We start from the raw sequence: 20,773 nt of genomic DNA, 5'->3' as shown, positions 1-20,773 counted from the left end.
TCGCAGCTTAAAGCAGATAACCCGTAAGTTGGAGAGGAAATGGCGTCTCACTAATTGAGCTGAGTATTCCTTTAACTAGTAATGACTTCATGACTTTCCTTGCTAATAAAATTTTAACTAACTTCTCTTTGGCTGCTTTCAGTGATGCCGGTATTTGGTTAGACTCTTTCTCTCCGATTGTTCTGAGTTATTTTCATTAGTTACTTCCTCCAAACCATCAACATGTCTATTAGACCCCATTCCTACCAGGCTGCTCAAGGAAGCCCTACCATTAATTAATGCTTCGATCTTAAATATGATCAATCTATCTTTATTAGTTGGCTATGTACCACAGGCTTTTAAGGTGGCAGTAATTAAACCATTACTTAAAAAGCCATCACTTGACCCAGCTATCTTAGCTAATTATAGGCCAATCTCCAACCTTCCTTTTCTCTCAGAAATTCTTGAAAGGGTAGTTGTAAAACAGCTAACTGATCATCTGCAGAGGAATGGTCTATTTGAAGAGTTTCAGTCAGGGTTTAGAATTCATCATAGTACAGAAACAGCATTAGTGAAGGTTACAAATGATCTTCTTATGGCCTCAGACAGTGGACTCATCTCTGTGCTTGTTCTGTTAGACCTCAGTGCTGCTTTTGATACTGTTGACCATAAAATTTTATTACAGAGATTAGAGCATGCCATAGGTATTAAAGGCACTGCGCTGCGGTGGTTTGAATCATATTTATCTAATAGATTACAATTTGTTCATGTAAATGGGGAATCTTCTTCACAGACTAAGGTTAATTATGGAGTTCCACAAGGTTCTGTGCTAGGACCAATTTTATTCACTTTATACATGCTTCCCTTAGGCAGTATTATTAGACAGCATTGCTTAAATTTTCATTGTTACGCAGATGATACCCAGCTTTATATCCATGAAGCCAGAGGACACACACCAATTAGCTAAACTGCAGGATTGTCTTACAGACATAAAAACATGGATGACCTCTAATTTCCTGCTTTTAAACTCAGATAAAACTGAAGTTATTGTACTTGGCCCCACAAATCTTAGAAACATGGTGTCTAACCAGATCCTTACTCTGGATGGCATTACCCTGACCTCTAGTAATACTGTGAGAAATCTTGGAGTCATTTTTGATCAGGATATGTCATTCAATGCGCATATTAAACAAATATGTAGGACTGCTTTTTTGCATTTGCGCAGTATCTCTAAAATTAGAAAGGTCTTGTCTCAGAGTGATGCTGAAAAACTAATTCATGCATTTATTTCCTCTAGGCTGGACTATTGTAATTCATTATTATCAGGTTGTCCTAAAAGTTCCCTGAAAAGCCTTCAGTTAATTCAAAATGCTGCAGCTAGAGTACTGACAGGGACTAGAAGGAGAGAGCATATCTCACCCATATTGGCCTCTCTTCATTGGCTTCCTGTTAATTCTAGAATAGAATTTAAAATTCTTCTTCTTACTTATAAGGTTTTGAATAATCAGGTCCCATCTTATCTTAGGGACCTCATAGTACCATATCACCCCAGTAGAACGCTTCGCTCTGACTGCAGGCTTACTTGTAGTTCCTAGGGTTTGTAAGAGTAGAATGGGAGGCAGAGCCTTCAGCTTTCAGGCTCCTGTCCTGTGGAACCAGCTCCCAATTCAGATCAGGGAGACAGACACCCTCTCTACTTTTAAGATTAGGCTTAAAACTTTCCTTTTTGCTAAAGCTTATAGTTAGGGCTGGATCAGGTGACCCTGAACCATCCCTTAGTTATGCTGCTATAGACTTAGACTGCTGGGGGGTTCCCATGATGCACTGAGTGTTTCGTTCTCTTTTTGCTCTGTATGCACCACTCTGCATTTAATCATGATTGATCTCTGCTCCCCTCCACAGCATGTCTTTTTCCTGGTTCTCTCCCTCAGCCCCAACCAGTCCCAGCAGAAGACTGCCCCTCCCTGAGCCTGGTTCTGCTGGAGGTTTCTTCTTGTTAAAAGGGAGTTTTTCCTTCCCACTGTGCTTGCTCACAGGGGGTCGTTTTGACCGTTGGGGTTTTTCCGTAATTATTGTATGGCTTTGCCTTACAATATAAAGCACCTTGGGGCAACTGTTTGTTGTGATTTGGCGCTATATAAATAAAATTGATTTGATTTAATTTATTTGCAAGAATCCCCCGCAAAGTCCCTCTGTTAAATAAAAGATGTGCTGAAGAGGTTACAATTTGCCAAAGAACACATCAACTGGCCTAAAGAGAAATGAAGGAATATTTTGTGGACTGATGAGAGTAAAATTGTTCTTTTTGGGTCCAAGGGCCGCAGACAGTTTGTGAGGTGACCCCCAAACTCTGAATTCAAGCCACAGTTCACAGTGAAAACAGTGAAGCATGGTGGTGCAAGCATCATGATATGGGCATGTTTCTCCTACTATGGTGTTGGGCCTTTATATCGCATACAGGTATCATGGATCAGTTTGGATATGTCAAAATACTTGAAGAGGTCATGTTGCTTTATGCTGAAGAGGACATGCCCTTGAAATGGGTGTTTCAACAAGACAATGACCGCAAACACACTAGTAAATGAGCAAAATCTTGGTTCCAAACCAACAAAATTAATGCCTCGCAGATGTGAAGAAATCATGAAAAACTGTGGTTATACAACTAAATACTAGTTTAGTGATTCACAGGATTGCTAAAAAAAAGCAGTTTGAACATAATAGTTTTGAGTTTGTAGCATCAACAGCAGATGCTACTATTATTGTGAACACCCCCTTTTCTACTTTTTTTTTTACTAATAGCCCAATTTCATAGCATTAAGAGTGTGCAAATCATAAATGCTTGGTCTTGTTGGCTTTGTGAGAATCTACTGAATCTACTGGTACCTTTTTTCCCATGTAACAATAAGAAATATACTGAAAACCTGGATTAATCTTTTTTGTCACATAGCACTACTATTATTCTGAACGCTACTGTATAATGCAGCGTCCTGCGGCACAAAGTGTAGCATCCAGGTGAACACAGCGGGTTGCATTGGCACGACGAATTGTACGGCAGTGCAGAGGTTAAATGGTGCAAGTGTCCAGGTGCCTTGACACAGGCTTATCAGTTCGCTTTTTAGGAATGTTAATGAATCATTAAATTGTGGAGGTTTCCCAGCAGGGGCTTTGAGTCAGTGTGTTCTTTTATTGCTAGCAGTCATGAAAGGAGAGCATTGAGTACAAGGTGTTCATTTGTCCTTTCTCAAATGTAAATTTGTAATTTTTTGTGTCTGTAGTGGACGATAGTGTTCGGTTATAGGACAGCTCATTCATCAGGCAGAGTTTCCAGTGTGTCTGAGTTGCTGTGTTTTCCTCACTGCCTTTCTAACTGCTTCATCAACTAAAACGTGGCGCACTCAGTTAACACACATTTACTCTGCTGACAGCATTGAATGTCTCCGGACTTCCTCTTTTCTTGCATCTCTTTCTCATTGCCATCTCTCCTGTCACATTCTTTCTTTCACTGTCTTCCTCATTTTAATTTCACTTCAGTTTATTCACTTTTCTAACCATGTTTTCAGTTGGACTTAAGTAAACTGCATTGAATGAGGTTGGGGGAGAGGAAAGTATAGCATTTGAGCAATAAAAACAAGTAACAGGGTAACATCTAGTCCATACACACAGATATTGTTGAAAATGTAGGTGTTTTCTATGCATTTTGACCTTTTTGTTCACACAAACTCATTTTAGGTCCCTGAAAATTGAGCTTTTGCACAAAAGGATATTGGAATATACCGGTGTCAGTGCTTGTGTGTAGATAAGGTAAACAGAGTATTTGCACACACACACCCCACACACACACACACACACACACACACACACACACACACACACACACACACACACACACACACACACACACACACTTCTGATTGGCCAGTGTGCCTATACAATAATGTTCCATTCTCTTGTTTGGAAAAACAGTCATCAGAGCACAATAGGTCACCCCAGTCTCATTTGGACCCTGTGTGATATCGCGGGATTTCACCACTTATGGGGACAGCCACTCTGGTGTACCATTTTTGTTTTGGCTGCAATCGCCGAAGCAGTCACGAAAAGTGCAGTTTTTTCAGTTCCCAGTGGAGGAAAGATGATGAGGAGAATGCGAGAGGTCATATCGGTAAGTATTAAGGTGCCCTGACACTTGCACGACTTTGATGTATGCACTGTCGTGCAGGAGAGTAAACTCATCTTTAACGGGTGTAGACTGATCGTGAGGGGGCGCCGGCGCATGCAACTCCGCAAAGAGAATTTTTAAATGTTCAAAAAAATTTTCACGCATAAATGTCATGCAACGTGGTGCGATCTGCTCACCAACACGACGTGCAGCTCGTCAAGTGGAGTAAAGAAGTGAACAGAGCGAGTGATTGCATCTGCGCACCGCATCAGAGCGCAGCTCGTCTTAACGATTATAACAAGATGTTAAATCTATCATAAACATACTTTTACAGCTGCACACAAGAAGGAATGAATATGCAACTGTTTTACCAAACCATGACAATGTAAACATGACCTTTTTAGACAGCTCAAATGGCTTTCTCCAGTTCATTCAGTGCGCGCACGAACGGCCCCTGCTGGAGCGGTCCTCTGTGATTCAGGAAGTGATTAGAGCCATTTTCAGCAGCCAACTTGGAGAGAAAATGATTAATCCGCTACAAAATGATTCTTTTATATAAGCAGCATCCAGCACAGAGCGTGTGGCAGCCGGTGGAACGAAGCACGGCGTCCAGCAGGGAACACAGCGGGTGGGATCCTCACGATGATGTGTGTGCAAGTGCGCAGATCAAAGTTGTGTCAGAGCACCTTTAGCCTACACTGCTAATCAGAGTAGCTACGTTCTCTCACCTACACAACCGCCTCAACATGTTTGAGTTCCGGGTCATAAACAAACCGTAATACATGTCCACTTTCCACCGCATTGTCACTTTTTCTTTGTATTTTCACTTTGTTTGCATGTAATTTGCCCAAAATCTCAGAGAAAATGCAATGTTTCCATCCCCAGAAGTAGACATTATGTCATCTGTGTCTTTAGCGCCTGCCCTCAAACAAGACTGCAGTGCCCTATTGCTGCTGTCTGCAGCAGCACACCGTAGTTGATGATGTGGTTATTTTTTGTTGTCCACAACATGGACAATAATGTTCTTCAGTGAAAGATACAACAGAGTTTTAGCATTTTTGCACACCATTATATTAAAACAGGAAGCCGTGGCTCTGATGGGAGCTTAAAGTTCACTTTTTGTGAGGTTATGTGAGCACAGCATCACCACGTTGCTTTGGCAAGCTCTTGTTTTATTTTTATTTTTTGAACCCAAGGCAGAAAGTATAGAGCCCTTAAAGGGACATTGGGGGAGATACTTTTGTGAGCGCATTTTCTACCATCTTGTCTCTCTTGTCTCACAAATTATGTGATCTTGTGGAACTGCTCTAAAGTGCAGGAACACTTCCAAATCCTCCATGTCATTATTTATAACAAAAGTTGAAATGGAGGCTACAAGTATACCATAATGTAGCAGAAAATGGATGTAGTCTTTTATTGTCAATACATTAACAGAGCACAAGGTGATTGACTGTAGTTGCCCATGGCAAACCGAGGTTTTCAAAAACAGAGATCTTTCAGCCTTCATTTATATAAAAAAGCAAAATTCGGTCCACACAAGCACAGTTGAAGACAGTTAAATGCAAACACATTGTGAAGGGCTGTCAAGAGCATGCCAAAGCAACAGGTGGTGATATAATATACAAATAATTAATTTGTATGAGTTCAATGGTACAAATATTTCATGAGGTGAAAGATGGAATGTTCTATTCAACGAGGTGAAGCCTAGTTCTGTCAGGGTGGGCGGTTGCCCGACACCAGGAACTATGAACAGAACATAATATAACTGGAAGCAGGCATGAGCATGAGAACTGATCGGAAACATAAATACTAGAGCAAAACAAGGTGATGACCGAACTACAAGAAAAAACAAACTACATGAAAACAGAAAGCAAAACTGGAAAAGTAAGCATAACTGATGACAACAAAATAAACAAGTGATAACCTAATAAAACTAAATGAGCATAATAAGAGATAAATGCTGAAACTAAACAGAAGCCAACTAAGAAAACAAGCTGGTGAAACAAACCATAAGAAAAGCAGAGACAAAACACTAACAGAAAACAAAACCTGACATTACGCACAACAAATGTTACAAATAAGAGAATCTAAATAACCAAGTGATAAATTACTGAACAATAAATGAAAACATAACTGACTAAAAAAACAAACTAGAACAGAACGAAAGGCCAAAGTAAAAAGTAACAAAGAAAACAAAGCGAGAAAACTGAACAGAGAATAATCACATGATGAAAATAAAATAACTAGTACATCAAGACTGGGGCATGTGAAGAGGAAAAAGAAATAGCGGAAAACCCAAATCATACCCCAGATCCCCAGAACAATCGCATCAAAAATTTGTCCAGCTTTTCATTCTAACAGCGCTTCATGCTTCCAGATAGCTTATGGCATAGTGTGTGTGTGTGTGCGTGTGCGTGTGCCAGAAGAAGTAGCACGGCCTATTAGCTCGTTCAAATCGTCGTCTGTCAGCAAAACAAACTGTCATGTTCAGCTGAACACTGCCCCCCACTAGTGTGTCCATGGGTGGGGTTCGCAGCGTGCAATGGTACAAAACGTATGAAACCAAATTTGCATGGTTAATGGAATGAATAATCCGTCATGTGACATACAAAGCGCCAATCAAATGACAACGATCAACTCAGCCGTTATGTAACCCTAATTGGTCAGTCAGAAGGTTGGGGGGGGGGGCAGTTTTCCTTGTTTACACACGTGTAAACACTGAAACAAGCATTTCTGAAAATCTTCACCTTGGAAGGAGTTTTGCAAAAACCAGTGACCTAAAATGTAGTTTGCGGATGTGGATGCACGACCAAAACACATAGAAAAAGCTAGTTTTTCATTTAATATCAATGTACTTATGGACAGGGCCTCAGAAAGAGAGAATGGCTTAAGAAGAAAAGAAGGCAGACAGGAGAAGTAGGGATGATTGAGTACCGAGAAGCAGATAGTGAGTTCCCACCCGCTTCCCTCCCTCCGTCATCACACTCCCCTTCTCTTTACTGGCCTTATTTGGTGATGTTACAGCAGCGATAGCTGGAGAAGGGAGAGTGTGTGAGAAGGATAGAGATTTTTTTTTCTCCTCTTTTCAGAATAGAAAGCTTTCGTCTGATGAGAGGTGAAGTCGGAGGAAAGCCAGAACACCAGAGGAAGGAGATGCTGGTGGGCAGAAGTTTAATTCTGCTGTCAAAAAGTCTCATATTTGATTGTAGTATTTAACTGCAGCAATCAAAAATATAAAACAGCTGCCATGTCTTAACTTTCATACCAGTGTAGCATTCTGTGTTGACAGCGTGGACCTCTGATACGGTTATCCGCATCTAAATGCAAATCAAACATTTTCCCTCTGGCTTGTTTCTGCAGAGTATATGTAAAAGAGAAGCACAGCGTTGCCTTATTGTCACTGATTATACACACTGGGTGACCGCAAATTATCATAGTTGTGTCACTTCATACCACACATAGACAATATTGTGTAGTTTCAGTTACTGCAGGATATAACCACATGCAACTGCTCTTTTCTTTCATGGGAGGAACAAAAACATACACCCACAAACTCTTCTGCTTCTTGAAGCACAAAAAGCTGTTTGATCTCCATTCTCGAGCATTGTGAATGTGTTTGATGTGCAGTAACACACTTACATGCACGTGTAACATATTTTATTATAGTCTTTAATCAAATTTAAACTGGCTTCTTTTTCTGCATGTAGATTCGGTGTTTGCCAAAGTTGTTTCAGTAAAGCAGTCTTTCAGTGTCTGTTGATTTGTGCTAAGCTGTGAAGCTGACCCCCCTCCCACAGCATAAAACTGACCTTTACACGCTTCACCACACTGCATTCATGTAGTCCCTCTCTTTTCCTCTTTGTTTTCATTTCTTTTGAATTATACTTGGGGCGTCATAGTACACAGAAGTCACAGTTCAGGTCATAATTGTTTGACATCGCGGTTCAGTTCTTACATACAGTAGCTTTAAACTTTGAGCAGCAGAGAGCTGCAGTTACACTTTTTAAAGTGTAAATCTAAACTTTTTTTGTCATGAAACATTTATGTATTGATTACATCTGTCATCATTCGTTGGGATGAATCTACTGTGCAGCAAATGTTTTTGTTTTTTTGCGATGTGGAGCAAGAATATCTTCAATATTTTGTCCATTTTAGTTTGTTTTACTTTTGCACAAATGATGTAATCTCATAAAACCTCACTCTATACAGATTTGGAATCATTGTACTTAATGTTACTCTTCAGCAGCAAATTCATCTGCAATTTTACACTAATTCATATAAAACATCAACTTTTGTCATATGTTGCTGAAACTAAATTCGAATTCGGAATGATCTTATCCCGGGACAGTGATTCAATAACAAATGCATATTGGTATGCGTTCACTTCAGAGGTGTAAAAGTCTGGCTTCAGAAAGTAAAAGTCCAGCCACATATTTGTTCCATCTTCCTAATAAACCAGCTGACTGTAATTAGTTCAGCTCTTCAGGCAGGTGGATGAGCTAATTATTGAGATCACCTGTTTTAGTTGCACAGGTAGAAACAACACATGGGAGGGTTTTTACTTTCTGAAGCCGGAGTTTTACACCTCTGACTTTTATGTTCATATTTAAGGAAGCAAAGGTAAATTTGCCAATTCCATTTATGCTTCCAACGTTTCTGGGTGGAATAATGCAGTCGCTTGCTTCACCTGACGGGTTTGCCATTTTCTCTGTTCGATTCTCATACGCTCACATACAGACAGCAGACTGAGGAGTCTGGCCAAGCCTCCTGCTCTGAGGCAGAAGACTACACCTCCTCATCTCCATCCTCTCCTAGGGGAGGTAATGGTCTAGTGGTTAAGTGTTGGGCTTCAGACCAGAGGGTCCTTGGTTCAAAACCCAGCCAGAAAATCACTAAGGGCCCTTGGGCAAGGTCCTTAATCCCCTACTTGCTCTCAGTGTATAGCAGTCCTTCTCAAATAATGGGGTGCAGTGCGATGCCTGGGAGGTGGTGGGGGTGGGCGTGTGACCGCGGGGAACATCCTTTTTTTTCCCGTACTAGAAAAAAGTGTAATTGCACATCCACTACAGTAGGTGGCAGTGTCGCTCTCATTGTCAATGTGCATAGGGAGTCTTGAGGACTCTAGCATAATGCTGTTTCCATTATGGATAACATAATGGGGTTTTTTCGCACTACGGTGGGAGACGAGGAAAGACCGGTGTGTCTTTAAATGTTGGCAGTGAACAGCATGAAGCCAAATAAATCAAGGCGTCACTTAATTTATAACACTGTGAAATAACCATATGCAATAATATGCCCACAAATCATGTGCAATATTAATATGTCCACAAATCATGTGCAGTAACAACTCGTTTACAAATCCCTGCACTAATGTCACCTTACCACATCTAAACTCCATTTCACATATTGTAAAGAAGATGCTCCTATCTCCTTTTCAATCCCAATCATGTTTATATATATGTGTATGTGTATAGGTATGTGTGTGCGTATGTGTATAGGTATGTGTGTGCATATGTATATATATATATATATATATATATATATATATATATATATATATGTATATATATATGAGGTCTGTTAGAAAAGTATCCGACCTTATTATTTTTTCAAAAACCATATGGATTTGAATCACGTGTGATTACATCAGACATGCTTGAACCCTCGTGGGCATGCGAGAGTTTTTTTCACGCCTGTCGGTTACGTCATTCGCCTGTGGGCAGTCTTTGAGTGAGGAGTCGCCCACCCTCCCGTCGTTTTTTTCATTGTTTAGGAATGGCTCAGAGACTGCTGCTTTGTTTGATCAAAATTTTTTCAAAACTGTAAGGCACAACTGAGTGGACACATTCAATAAATTCAGCTGGTTTTCGGTAAAAAATTTTAACGGTTGATGAGAGATTTTGGTCTGGTAGTGTCACCGTAAGGACGGCCCACGGCGCCTGACGGCGATCTGCGCTTCGAGGCGGCAGCGTCTCGCCGTTTCAAGTTGAAAACTTCCACATTTCAGGCTCTGCTGACCCAGGAAGTCGTCAGAGAACAGAGAACTTTCAGAAGAAGTCGGCATGAGGAGTTTATTCGGACATTCCATTGTTAACGGACATTTTGCAATGAAAGAACGTGCGGGCAGAGTTGCACGTCGGGCCGGACCCGACCGCGGGGGGTCGCGACAGGAAAAACACCTCCGTTGGAAACCTTAACGGGCAAGTTGGAACATGCCCAAGCTGTTAAACAATTTCTCAGTTACTCACTTGTTGAAAGCCATCAAAAGCCGCCTGAATTTTACAAATGGTTTTCAACACGGAGGTGTTTTTCCTGTCGCGGCGCACACAGATTTGCCGAGTCGTCACTCATTTAAAAAATGTCCTTAAACAGTGGAATGTCCGCATAAAGTCCTCATGCCGGCCTCTTCTGAATCTTCTCTGTTCTCTCACGACGTCCTGGGTGAATTAAGCCTTAAATTAGGATGTTTTCAGGTCGAAACAGGCACAACGTCCTGCTCCATGGGAAATCCTTACAGCGACAGAAACACCCCATAATCTCTCATCAGCCGTTAAACTTTTCACCGAAAACCAGCTTAATTTCTCGAATAGTGTCCACTCGGATATTCCTCACAGGTCCAGAAAAAGTTTTGATAAAGCAACGCGCGCCGTCTCGAGCAGCGTGTGAAACAAAGGAATTCAGCCGAGAGGGTGGGACCACATCTCACTCAAGGCCTGCCCACAGGGAAATGACATCACCGACACGCGTGAAAAAACTCACGCATGCGCACAAGGGTTCAAGCATGATTGGTGCAATCGCACGTCATTCAAATCCATATAGTTAAAAAATAAAAGGGTCGGTTTATTACCTAATAGACCTCGTGTGTATATATATATATATATATGTATTTTATATATTATATTCTATATTTATATTTATTCTATCTATTGCTGGAAGATGCAAGGGCTGCAAAATAAAAACATAAAAAATAAAAATCACCAAAAATAATCATAAAAAATCTGCACAAATTGTTTTGTTCATTTTTGTTTAGTCTGTTAAAATGTTTAATTTATTGTGCACCTGAGTAAGTGTTCTGATCAATTTCAATTTATTATTTATTGATTTTATTTAATTTGTTTTTTCAGTATCAAATGGCATTCAGTCAAAAAATGTTAATAGTTTAAAGACCTGAAACTGAATTTATTAAATTTAGGTGCAAATCTGCAGGCTGTATGAGCACCCTTATCTTCCGTCAGTTTGTCTCCTTGGATTGAAGACTTCCTTTAGTTTTTAAGCAGATCCCAATCCCAGTAAAAAAAAATATTTTTGTGGCTCCTTCGACATTGCGTGTGTGTGTGTGTGTGTGTGTGTGTGTGTGTGTGTTACGATCCCAGCTTTGGACATCAAAAATACTTTGATAGTGTCCTGACGACAGATGCTTGAGTCCTAGATGATGTACAGTGCATCCAGAAACACTTCACAGTGCTTCACTTTTTCCACATTTCCAGCCTAATTCCAAAATAGAGTAAATTCATTTTTCTCCTCAAAATTCTACTCACAACACCCCATAATGACAACATGAAAAAAGTTTTTATTTATTTATTTATTTATTTATTTATTTATTTCTAAATTTAATAATAAAATAAAAGACTAAGAAATCACATGAACATAGAGTTGTGCTTAAAGTTTACATACCCTGGCATAATTTTTTGGTTTCTTGGCCATTTTTCAGAGAATATGAATGATAACGCAAAACCTTTTTTGTCACTCGTGTAGTGGTTGGGTGAAGCCATTTTGTGTTTACACTTTCTAAATCTTAATGACAACAGAAACTACCCAATTGACCCTGATCAAAAGTTTACATACCTCCGTTCTTAATACTTGAACTTTGCACTGGTAACAATCTGGATGGTCTTCTTCCTCTTTTGTCCGGAGGACGTGGCGTCCATGATTTCCAAAAACAGTTTGAAACGTGGACTCATCAGACCACAGCACACTTTCCCACTTTGCATCTGTCCATTTCAGATCAGCTCGGGCCCAGAGAAGGCGGTGGCGTTTCTGGATGTTGTTGATGTATGGCTTTCGCTTTGCATGGTAGACTTTTAACTTGCACTTGTAGATGGAGCGATGAATTGTGTTAACTGACTTTTCTGAAGTGTTCCTGAGCCCACACGGTAAGATCCTTTACACAATGATGTCGGTTTTTAATGCAGTGCCGTCTGAGGGATCCAGGCCCGGCGGCAGAAAAAAATATTAAGGGGGTGATGAGTTTATCACAGGGGGCGGGGTCGCCCCCCCCCCCCCAAAAAAAAAGTGCGCACCGGAGGGTGCCTGCCTCTGAGCGTGCGTAATGAATTGGGTGCACTCCTAGAAAGCTTGTGTATGTAGGCTACACCGTTGTAAGAGACTGACTGAGTAAGAGTAAAGAGTGATGACAGTATTTTTTTTTATTATTATTTGAACGTATAGACCCTCGGTCAAGTGATCTCCTACATACCACAAAACCAAACCAACAACTGATCTGAGAAACGACACGAGACAGTAGATTAACCCCACATACAGCCCTCCATCACAAGCGCAAACACAGCGCAATTGGGCATGACAGTCACACAACGGGTCAAAGATAAACCTTTCATGTAGATATACAGTGGTCCCTCATTTATCACGGGACTTACGTTCTAAAAATAGCCCGCAATAGGTGAAATCCGCGAAGTAGACAGCGTTATTTTTTTACCATTATTATAGACATTTTAAGGCTGTAAAACCCCTCACTACACACTTTATACACTTTTCTCAAACAGGCATTAACATTTTGTCACTTTTCTCTCGTGTGTAAACACTCTCAAAGTTCAAACCTTAGTAGAAAAATAAGACCAACCTGTTTTCAGGCCCAAACATTTGTTTGAGAAATAAAAATAGAACGTTTTCCTATAAATAATTATGATGGCTTTTAGAACTAACAAATTTAATTTTAACGATCAACCTACGAAGTTGGACACATAAGAAATTATTAATAGTGACTGACCAGTATTTCACAGTTCCTCTGATCGTGCCTCTTCGTCCTGGCGCCGCGCCTTTTTCCACTCACACCTCGCTGCAGGTGTCTTTTTCCGAGTGAAGAACACAGTTATGGGTAGTTGTTGGTGCTCTTTTTTCTTCTGGACGAGAAGATTCTTATAAACAGACATGCAGAACACAATGCGCGTACTCTCCCTTTACGGTGCCGCAACAGGTGCCCTGTCATCTCAACAGAACACCAGCCTGCTTGATGAGGTCGCAGAGCCCAATGCGCTGTGTAAAAAGAAAAAAGCATGCAAAATTGGACTAAAAAAATCCACGAAACTGCGAGGCGCTATATTTTCCAGTATTTCTTTTTCTTTCTTTTTTATTTTTATTTTTGATAACTCTCACATCCGAGGTTGATAACGTGAGGGGGCGTTGCCCCCAAACGCCCCCTCGTGGCGCCGGGTCCGGAGGGATCAAAGGTCACGGGCATTCAGTGTTGGTTTTCGGCCTTGCCGCTTATGTGTAGAAAGTTCTCCAGATTCTCTGAATCATTATATTATAGACTGTAGATGATGGAATCCCTAAATTCATTGCAATTGAACGTCAAGAAACATTGTACTTAAACTGTTGGGCTATTTTCTTCACGCAGTTGTTCACAAAGTGGTGTTTCTCGCCTCATCTTTGCTTGTGAACGGCTGAGCCTTATGGGGATGCTCCTTTTATACTCAATCATGACACTCACCTGTTTTCAATTAGGTATTCTTTGAGCATTCATCAACTTTCCCAGTGTTTTGTTGCCCCGTCCCAACTTCTTTGAAATGTGTTGCAGGCATCCATTTCAAAATGAGGCAATATTTGCATTAAAAACAATAAAGTTTATCAGTTTGAACATTAAATATCTTGTTGTGGTGTATTCAGTTGAATATAGGTTGAAGAGGATTTGCAAATCATTGTATTCTGTTTTTATTTGCATTTTACACAACGTCCCAACTTCATTGGAATTGGGGTTGTATGATGCGACAAGCTTGGCTCACCTATCTTTGGGCAGTGTTGCCCATTCCTCTTTGCAGCACCTCTCAAGCTCCAGGTTGGATGGGGAGCGGTAGTCGCTGTTAGTTAGCCCTTTGCTTCACTAACAGATCCATTGTTAATAGCACAGTTTAAAGTGAGAGAGAAAAATGGTTAAATACTACATAAGTATTAAAATACCCCACAAGACGAATGAAGCCAGAGAATTGGACTGTTTCTTTTTTTCTGAGCAAGCAAATTCTTCCACAGGACAGGAGTACAATAAGAAAAAGCTCTCTGGCCTGCTGACTTCTTTTAAACCTTAGGGATACATAGTATTCCTGAAAATGCAGAACACGGGCTGGTACGTAAGGTTTAATTAGGTCAACCAGGTAGGGATGGGCAAGTCTGTGAAGGATTTTGTTAGGTAGTAACAAAACTTTAAATCAGACTTTGCTGGGACAGGAAGCCAGTCAAGGCAAGCCGAAATCGAGGTAATATTGTCAAACTTTCTGCTTCTAGTCAAGTTCCTTGCAGCAGCATTTTGAGCAGTTGGAAACCTTTAATTCTGGATTGCATTAAGCCAGAGAATAGGACGTTGCAGTAATCCAATTTAGAAGAGAGATAGGTATGGATCAAAAGGTTTTTCACAATAACATATAACACACAAATTTACGTTTAGCATTAGCTGTTCAAACTGATGACTGTCACACAGAACCAATGAACATCATGTCGGTCTTGTCTGAATTTAAAAGTAAGAAGATCACGTTTTCAGAACAGGATGTTGCAGTATCTAGAAGAGACATAGGTATGGATCAGAGTCTCTGCGTTAGCCATAGGTCAAAGGAGAGTGCAGCATCGAAGATCCCCAAAAGGTTTTTCACTTTATCACGACAACGTATTACACAGGAGTTTACGTTTAGCATTAGCTGTTCAAACTGATGACTGTGTCACACAGGACCAATGAACATCATCTCTATCTTGTCTGAATTTAAAAGGAAGAAGATTCAGTTTTTCGCTGAAGCCAGACAGTGCTCTAAAGTCTTTGTGTGCATGAGATTATCAGCAGTTATCAATATACAATTGAGTGTCATCGGCGTAACAGTGAAAAGCAATCCCAGAATGTCGCAGTGTCTGCCCAAGGTGTGCTATGTAGAGGGAGAAAAGCAGGGGCCTAAGAAGGACCTATTCATTGGAACAAGATTTGAAGTGACGTTATTGGACAGGACACTATGAATGCGACTAGTTAAGTAGGATGTCAACCATGCTAGGACATTACCAGCAATCCTAAAGTGCTTCTCAAAGCTATCCAGTAGTGTAATACACAGTGTCAAATGGCGTACTGAAATCCAACAATAGTACCACCGTGATGGAGTCAGAATCCATTTCAAGCAGAAGATCGTCCCACTTTAGTAAGTGCTGTTTCTATTGAATGGTGCATTCTAAAGGCAGACTGCAGTGGCTTAGAGGACAGAAAATCATTAATCCACTACAAAATAATTATTTTATATTACAGTGTCCTGCACACAAAGCAGATGGGATTGTCACGACACTGCACGAGAGGGTGGAGCCAAAATAGCCTGTCCAGTCCTCGTAGCTGTCAGGTGCTCAGATAATTGGTTTTTAACAGCCTCATCCTCACCACAAACATGCCTCTAAAATCCTCGTTTGTCCTTGTAGTACCTCTTACACAAACTGCCCCACGCTGTTGTTGCTGAATTTTGAACTTCTTGTAATTAGTGCCACTTGGAAGAGATGAGCCTCGTTAGCCAAATATTCTGCCTCTAAGAGCCTCTGAGCCACTACTCTCCCACGATTGTTGAACAACTGGACTTCAAACTTCATTATTTGGTGTTACCAGGGCTTTAAAGGTAATTATTTATATTTTATTTAATGGCTTGGTAAAACTGTTGCATTTCATTCCTTCTTACGAGTATTAATTATGATTATGATAGATTTAACATCTCTTTATAATTGTTCAGATGAGCTGTGCTGTGGTCCAGTGCACTGACGCAATGACTCGCAGTGATACTCAGTGTTTTTGAATTTTATACACAATGTTCACGTGAACTTCACATAATTAATGCGTGTCAGAGATTTTGAACATTTCAAAATTTTCTTTGCGCACTTGCACTAAGCCGCACACAGTTTACAATGAGCTTACTCTCTGGCATGGCAGATTGCGTACCAGTGCGCTGGTCAAATGTGTGCAAGTGTCAAGGCACCTGTAGACTATAAAAAGTTTCAAGTATAGACCTTCTGGAATAGAAGAAACCGTTACTCCGATTTTCATGACAAAAGGCAGTTGTCAGACGACAGATTCCTGTGTTGTCTGACTATTACCTTTTGGCATGAAATGTAGAATAACGGCTTCTATTGCAGACGGTCTATACTTGAAAGTTTCATATATTAAGGCCCACTGACACGAGCATGCCTTTATTCACACAATAGCACAACCTGTGTCGTGCTGGAGAGTAAACTCGTCTTTAACTGGTGCAGACAGGACGTGAGAGGGGTGCCGGTGTGTGCTATTGCGAACAGAGAATTTTGAAATGTTCAAAAAATCTTTCATGCATAAATGTTGTGCTATGTGGCGCTGTCTAATGTCCAACACTATGTGCAGCCCAAGAAGTTAAATCTGTTATAAACATACTTTAACAGCTTCACACAAGAAGGAAAGAACACGCAGCTGTTTTATCAAGCCATGATAATGTAAACATGACAAATAATTACCTTTTTAGATGGCTCAAAATGCTTTCTGCAGGTAGTTACTTGCGTGTGCGCAAATGGCTCTGGCTGCAGCCTCCTCTGTGATTCAGGATGAGATTAGAGCCGTTTTCAACGGCCAACTTGCAGAAAACAATGATTAATCCACCACAATAATTATTTTATATATGCAGCATCCAGCACAGAGCACATGGCAGGCGGTAGAACAAAGAACAGCGTCCGGCTGTGAACACAGCGGGTGGGATCATCATGACGATGTTCGTGCTATTGCGTGAGTCACAGGCATGCTCGTGTTAGTGCACCTTTACAATTGTAGTAGGTAATTGTAGAGTATGTCACTGAGGAAGTGGCAGTAGTATGTTTAATCAGTTGAAGTGACATGATTATATGAATGAAAAGCAAAAAACATTTTTTTTAATTCTGTGGTTTTCTGATGACTTTGCCCTACAGACCACAAGATTGTATGATGTTCAGCTGAAACATGTCACAGCATGAATCATGTCTACATGTTCCATTTTGGATATTTTGAATATAACATAATTTTGTGTGAACCCTCGGCTTTAATAATTATGGTTGAGTTGATAGCAGGTTGTTGCAAGTGGAATATTTTTTTAAAGACAAGATTCCTTATGAAATGCATTGATGAAATCCCAGTGTTTCCATAATGTCCAAAAATGATTTTTAAGGCTTATTTACATGGATATTGAAATCACCAGCAGTCAGAATGTTATTGGCACAAATTGCCAAATCAGAGATAAACTCATCAAATTGATCCAAGAATTTGGAATATAGGCCTTGGGGCCCATGTCTGAGTGTTCAGGCCACCCAAGTTTCATGCTTGTGTCATCATTTGAATGATTCTACATAAAATCAACAGTTAACTGCACTGCTATACCTGGTAATCAGTTGTGGTCTGCCAGATTGGATAATTGTTTTCTGTAATTTCAGTACTGAATGCCTGTTAATGTGCTGTGTCAGTCACTCTCCCTTTTCTATTATGACCTCTCTACCAGCCTCAGTATGGATGACTGCATCTTCTTCTGTTTCTGTCTTCTGCACCATCCTTGGTATCACTGTATCTTTGTATTCTAGTTATGATTATTTCTGTCTGTGTCTGTCCAGACTGCCTCTTCAGATTGTGTCCTATGAATCGATATTCAGCACAAAAGCAGTTCTGGAAAGCAGCAAAGCCTGGAGGAAATACGGACACAGTGCTGCTCAACAAGCTCCATGTGAGTAAAGAGACAAAGTCACATGTTCACCTTCCAGCAGTTGCTAAAGGACAGTAAACACTGGACTGTCATCAAGGCTTAAAGAGAAAGCACAGGAAATCTGAAGATTTTAGACTTCAGCTTTTCAGCATGTATTTGATTGATACTGAATCAACTGAATGTTGAAACATTGTGGCTCGTTTATCATAAATGAGTTTCTGTTAAAATGGTCATTAATAAGTCATCAGATGGTGCCATGCCATTGTGAGCACACTTGATCCTGTCAGATCTCAGGAGTGAACCACAGTTTGGGAGCACTGGGCACTGTGAGCCTATTTCTCCATGTGGAACTGTAGTTATACCCAGAAGGATATCTGATGTAACACGTGTCAAATTCCAACACAGAGCTGTACCGGATCCACTGTGGTGACCCTGAGCATCCGGAGCACGCAAAAGATGAACAACATTAAGACATCAGATGTCTTAAAAGCAGATATTCAAGCAGAAGTCTGACCTTTTTCAACCAAGCTCTATTTTTATATGTTGGGGGAGGGGTGTGTGTGAAAGTGTTTACTCTGAACAGAACGTAATTGGCATATTATTAGTTTAGAATGCAAATACTGCCTTGGTCTAAGGCTAGTTAGTGTTACTGGATAGGGTAATAAGAAACACTGAGTAAACTGCTGGTTGTCACCACAGATCAGACAAAAATGTCATTCGAAGTTTGGCTACATGGATCTCTATTATTCATTTGTCCACAAGGGGGCATTTCAGAGTTTTAAAGCCCTACAGAAGGATCATAGACAGGAAAAACATGATTTTTTTTTTTTTTTTTTTTTTTTTTTTAAGGTACCTGCAAATAAGAAATTTCTTCAACAAAAATCTTAGCGGTATTAGGAAAAGGTGAGTCAGAGTTCATAGAGGTATCAGGAACTAAGTCCAGAGCATGCAACAAAATTATTTCCAAATTATGTATATACAGTTATTAGATACAGTTATCTAAACAAGAAAATACAGAATACATAAAGAAGAAATGGGAAAAGGAAGTAAAGGTAACGGTCACGCAGGAGAGCTGAGAGGAAATATGGCAGTTACAATGGCTCACAACTTGATCAAACACATGGTGGGAGTTCTGCTGGAAAAATATTGCTAGATTTTTTTTTGTCACACCCATACAAAAAGGACATCAAGGCAGTGGGGGCACTTGTTGGAGACTTTGTGGGTCTAACAGATATTTTTTGAGACTGCCAGGTAATAAGGCCTTACTGGGAAGAGATCCACTAACATATAAGAAATGTATTTGGTGTAAACATTCATTTAAATGTGAAGTTATTTATTTGGGTGATTCACGTATTGTTTGAAAACATGGTACATCAGAGACAAAAAAAAAACTGCTGGCTATGCTATTGGCAGTCAGTAAGAAATCCATCATGAGGAAATGGTTAAGAGTAGAACCACCCACCATTGATGAATGGATTGAAATTGTTTGACCTTTATGTCATGGAGAAGATATCATTTTCCCTCAGAGTTGAGAAAGAAATATTTTATAAGATTTGGACCAAATGAACTGAGTATGTAAAACCAATCAGATCTGATTTCATTTAGCAATTTTCATTTACCTTCGTGTGATCTACCCTCTTACTATTTTGTGACATTTTGATTGTCTGGGGTGGGGTGCTTCCCTGTTTTGTTCTGTTTTGATATTGTTCATAATTAGAATAATTAATGATCCATAAAAGAAAATCCCAGGAGGGCAATATGAACAAATCGTTTGAACTCTCTGATTCCATCTATTTGTGTGTCCTTGAGTGACTTAGGCTAAGTCTGTAAATAATGGATATGATGGATATTTGCCTCTCCAAATAAAAAGATAATTAAAAAAAAAGAAGTTTCGCTACAGAGGCAAACATGTGCATATTCAAACAATAATCAATTAAGTACTGATTAAATTCATTGGTGTCCTGAGTAAAAAAAATACCACCAAACATCTGAAAATGTAGCCTAGGTTGGACACTCTCTCCTTTTAAAGTTTGCAACAAAAATACCCAATAGACACTGAAATGATGCATTCAGAGACCGTGTTGGACAGAGCAAGCACGAGAGTCCACAAACGGACGTCTGTAACGTATGTCACAGAAGTCTAGAACAAGCCGTTTCAGACCTAAATGGTGACACAAGCAGGTGAATTCTTACAGGCACAGACATAGAATTCTGGGGTTTTGGAGATGTTAAACCTGAAACTCAAACCACTTGTAAAAGATAGGTTTAAATAAAACAACAAAAAACAATTTTTACACAGTGTGACCTTTTTCAAGATAAACTTAAAATTTTCAAAGGGCTAAATTGCTCCGATAGAATTTGATAGAAGTCCTTTTATAGACATTTCTGAAGCCTTTCACTCATATGAGCCCACCTTTCTGCCCTCAACACTGTCCCTCTCTCTCTTTGCGCTGTGATCCCAAAGCAACCTGATATCTTGCTGCACAGTCGCTAAATGGAAGATTGTAATTTCTACTCCTTTTCCAGGGAGATGCAAGTTTTTTTTGTTTTTTTGTTTTTTTTGAAGTGCAAATGTCTGGCAGAGATGTTTGTAATTCCAGTGTTGCTATTCTTTTTCTAGTGGCACACCAAGCAGACTATTTCTGACCATAATTTTATAGAATCATCTTGCGATAAGTAGTTGTGATTTTCAGTTTAAATTTTTAAC

At 40.0% G+C, this 20,773-nt stretch overlaps 1 protein-coding gene across 4 annotated transcripts in view; it reads left to right on the top strand.

Moving 5' to 3' along the window:
• LOC117507035 (inositol 1,4,5-trisphosphate receptor type 1) overlaps nt 1–20,773 on the top strand; it is a 286,805-nt gene that overhangs the window by 43,088 nt on the left and 222,944 nt on the right. For all 4 annotated transcript variants that reach the window (XM_034166724.1, XM_034166723.1, XM_034166725.1 and 1 more), the window contains exon 4: nt 17,978–18,087. In XM_034166724.1, coding sequence (XP_034022615.1) covers nt 17,978–18,087 — 110 coding nt within the window. The remainder of the gene's footprint in view (nt 1–17,977; nt 18,088–20,773) is intronic.

This window comes from Thalassophryne amazonica, chromosome 3, assembly GCF_902500255.1.
Source record: "Thalassophryne amazonica chromosome 3, fThaAma1.1, whole genome shotgun sequence".
Taxonomy (NCBI): Eukaryota; Metazoa; Chordata; class Actinopteri; order Batrachoidiformes; family Batrachoididae; genus Thalassophryne; species Thalassophryne amazonica.
The sequence above is the reverse complement of the archived record's forward strand: the minus strand, read 5'-3'. Positions and strand labels throughout refer to the sequence as shown.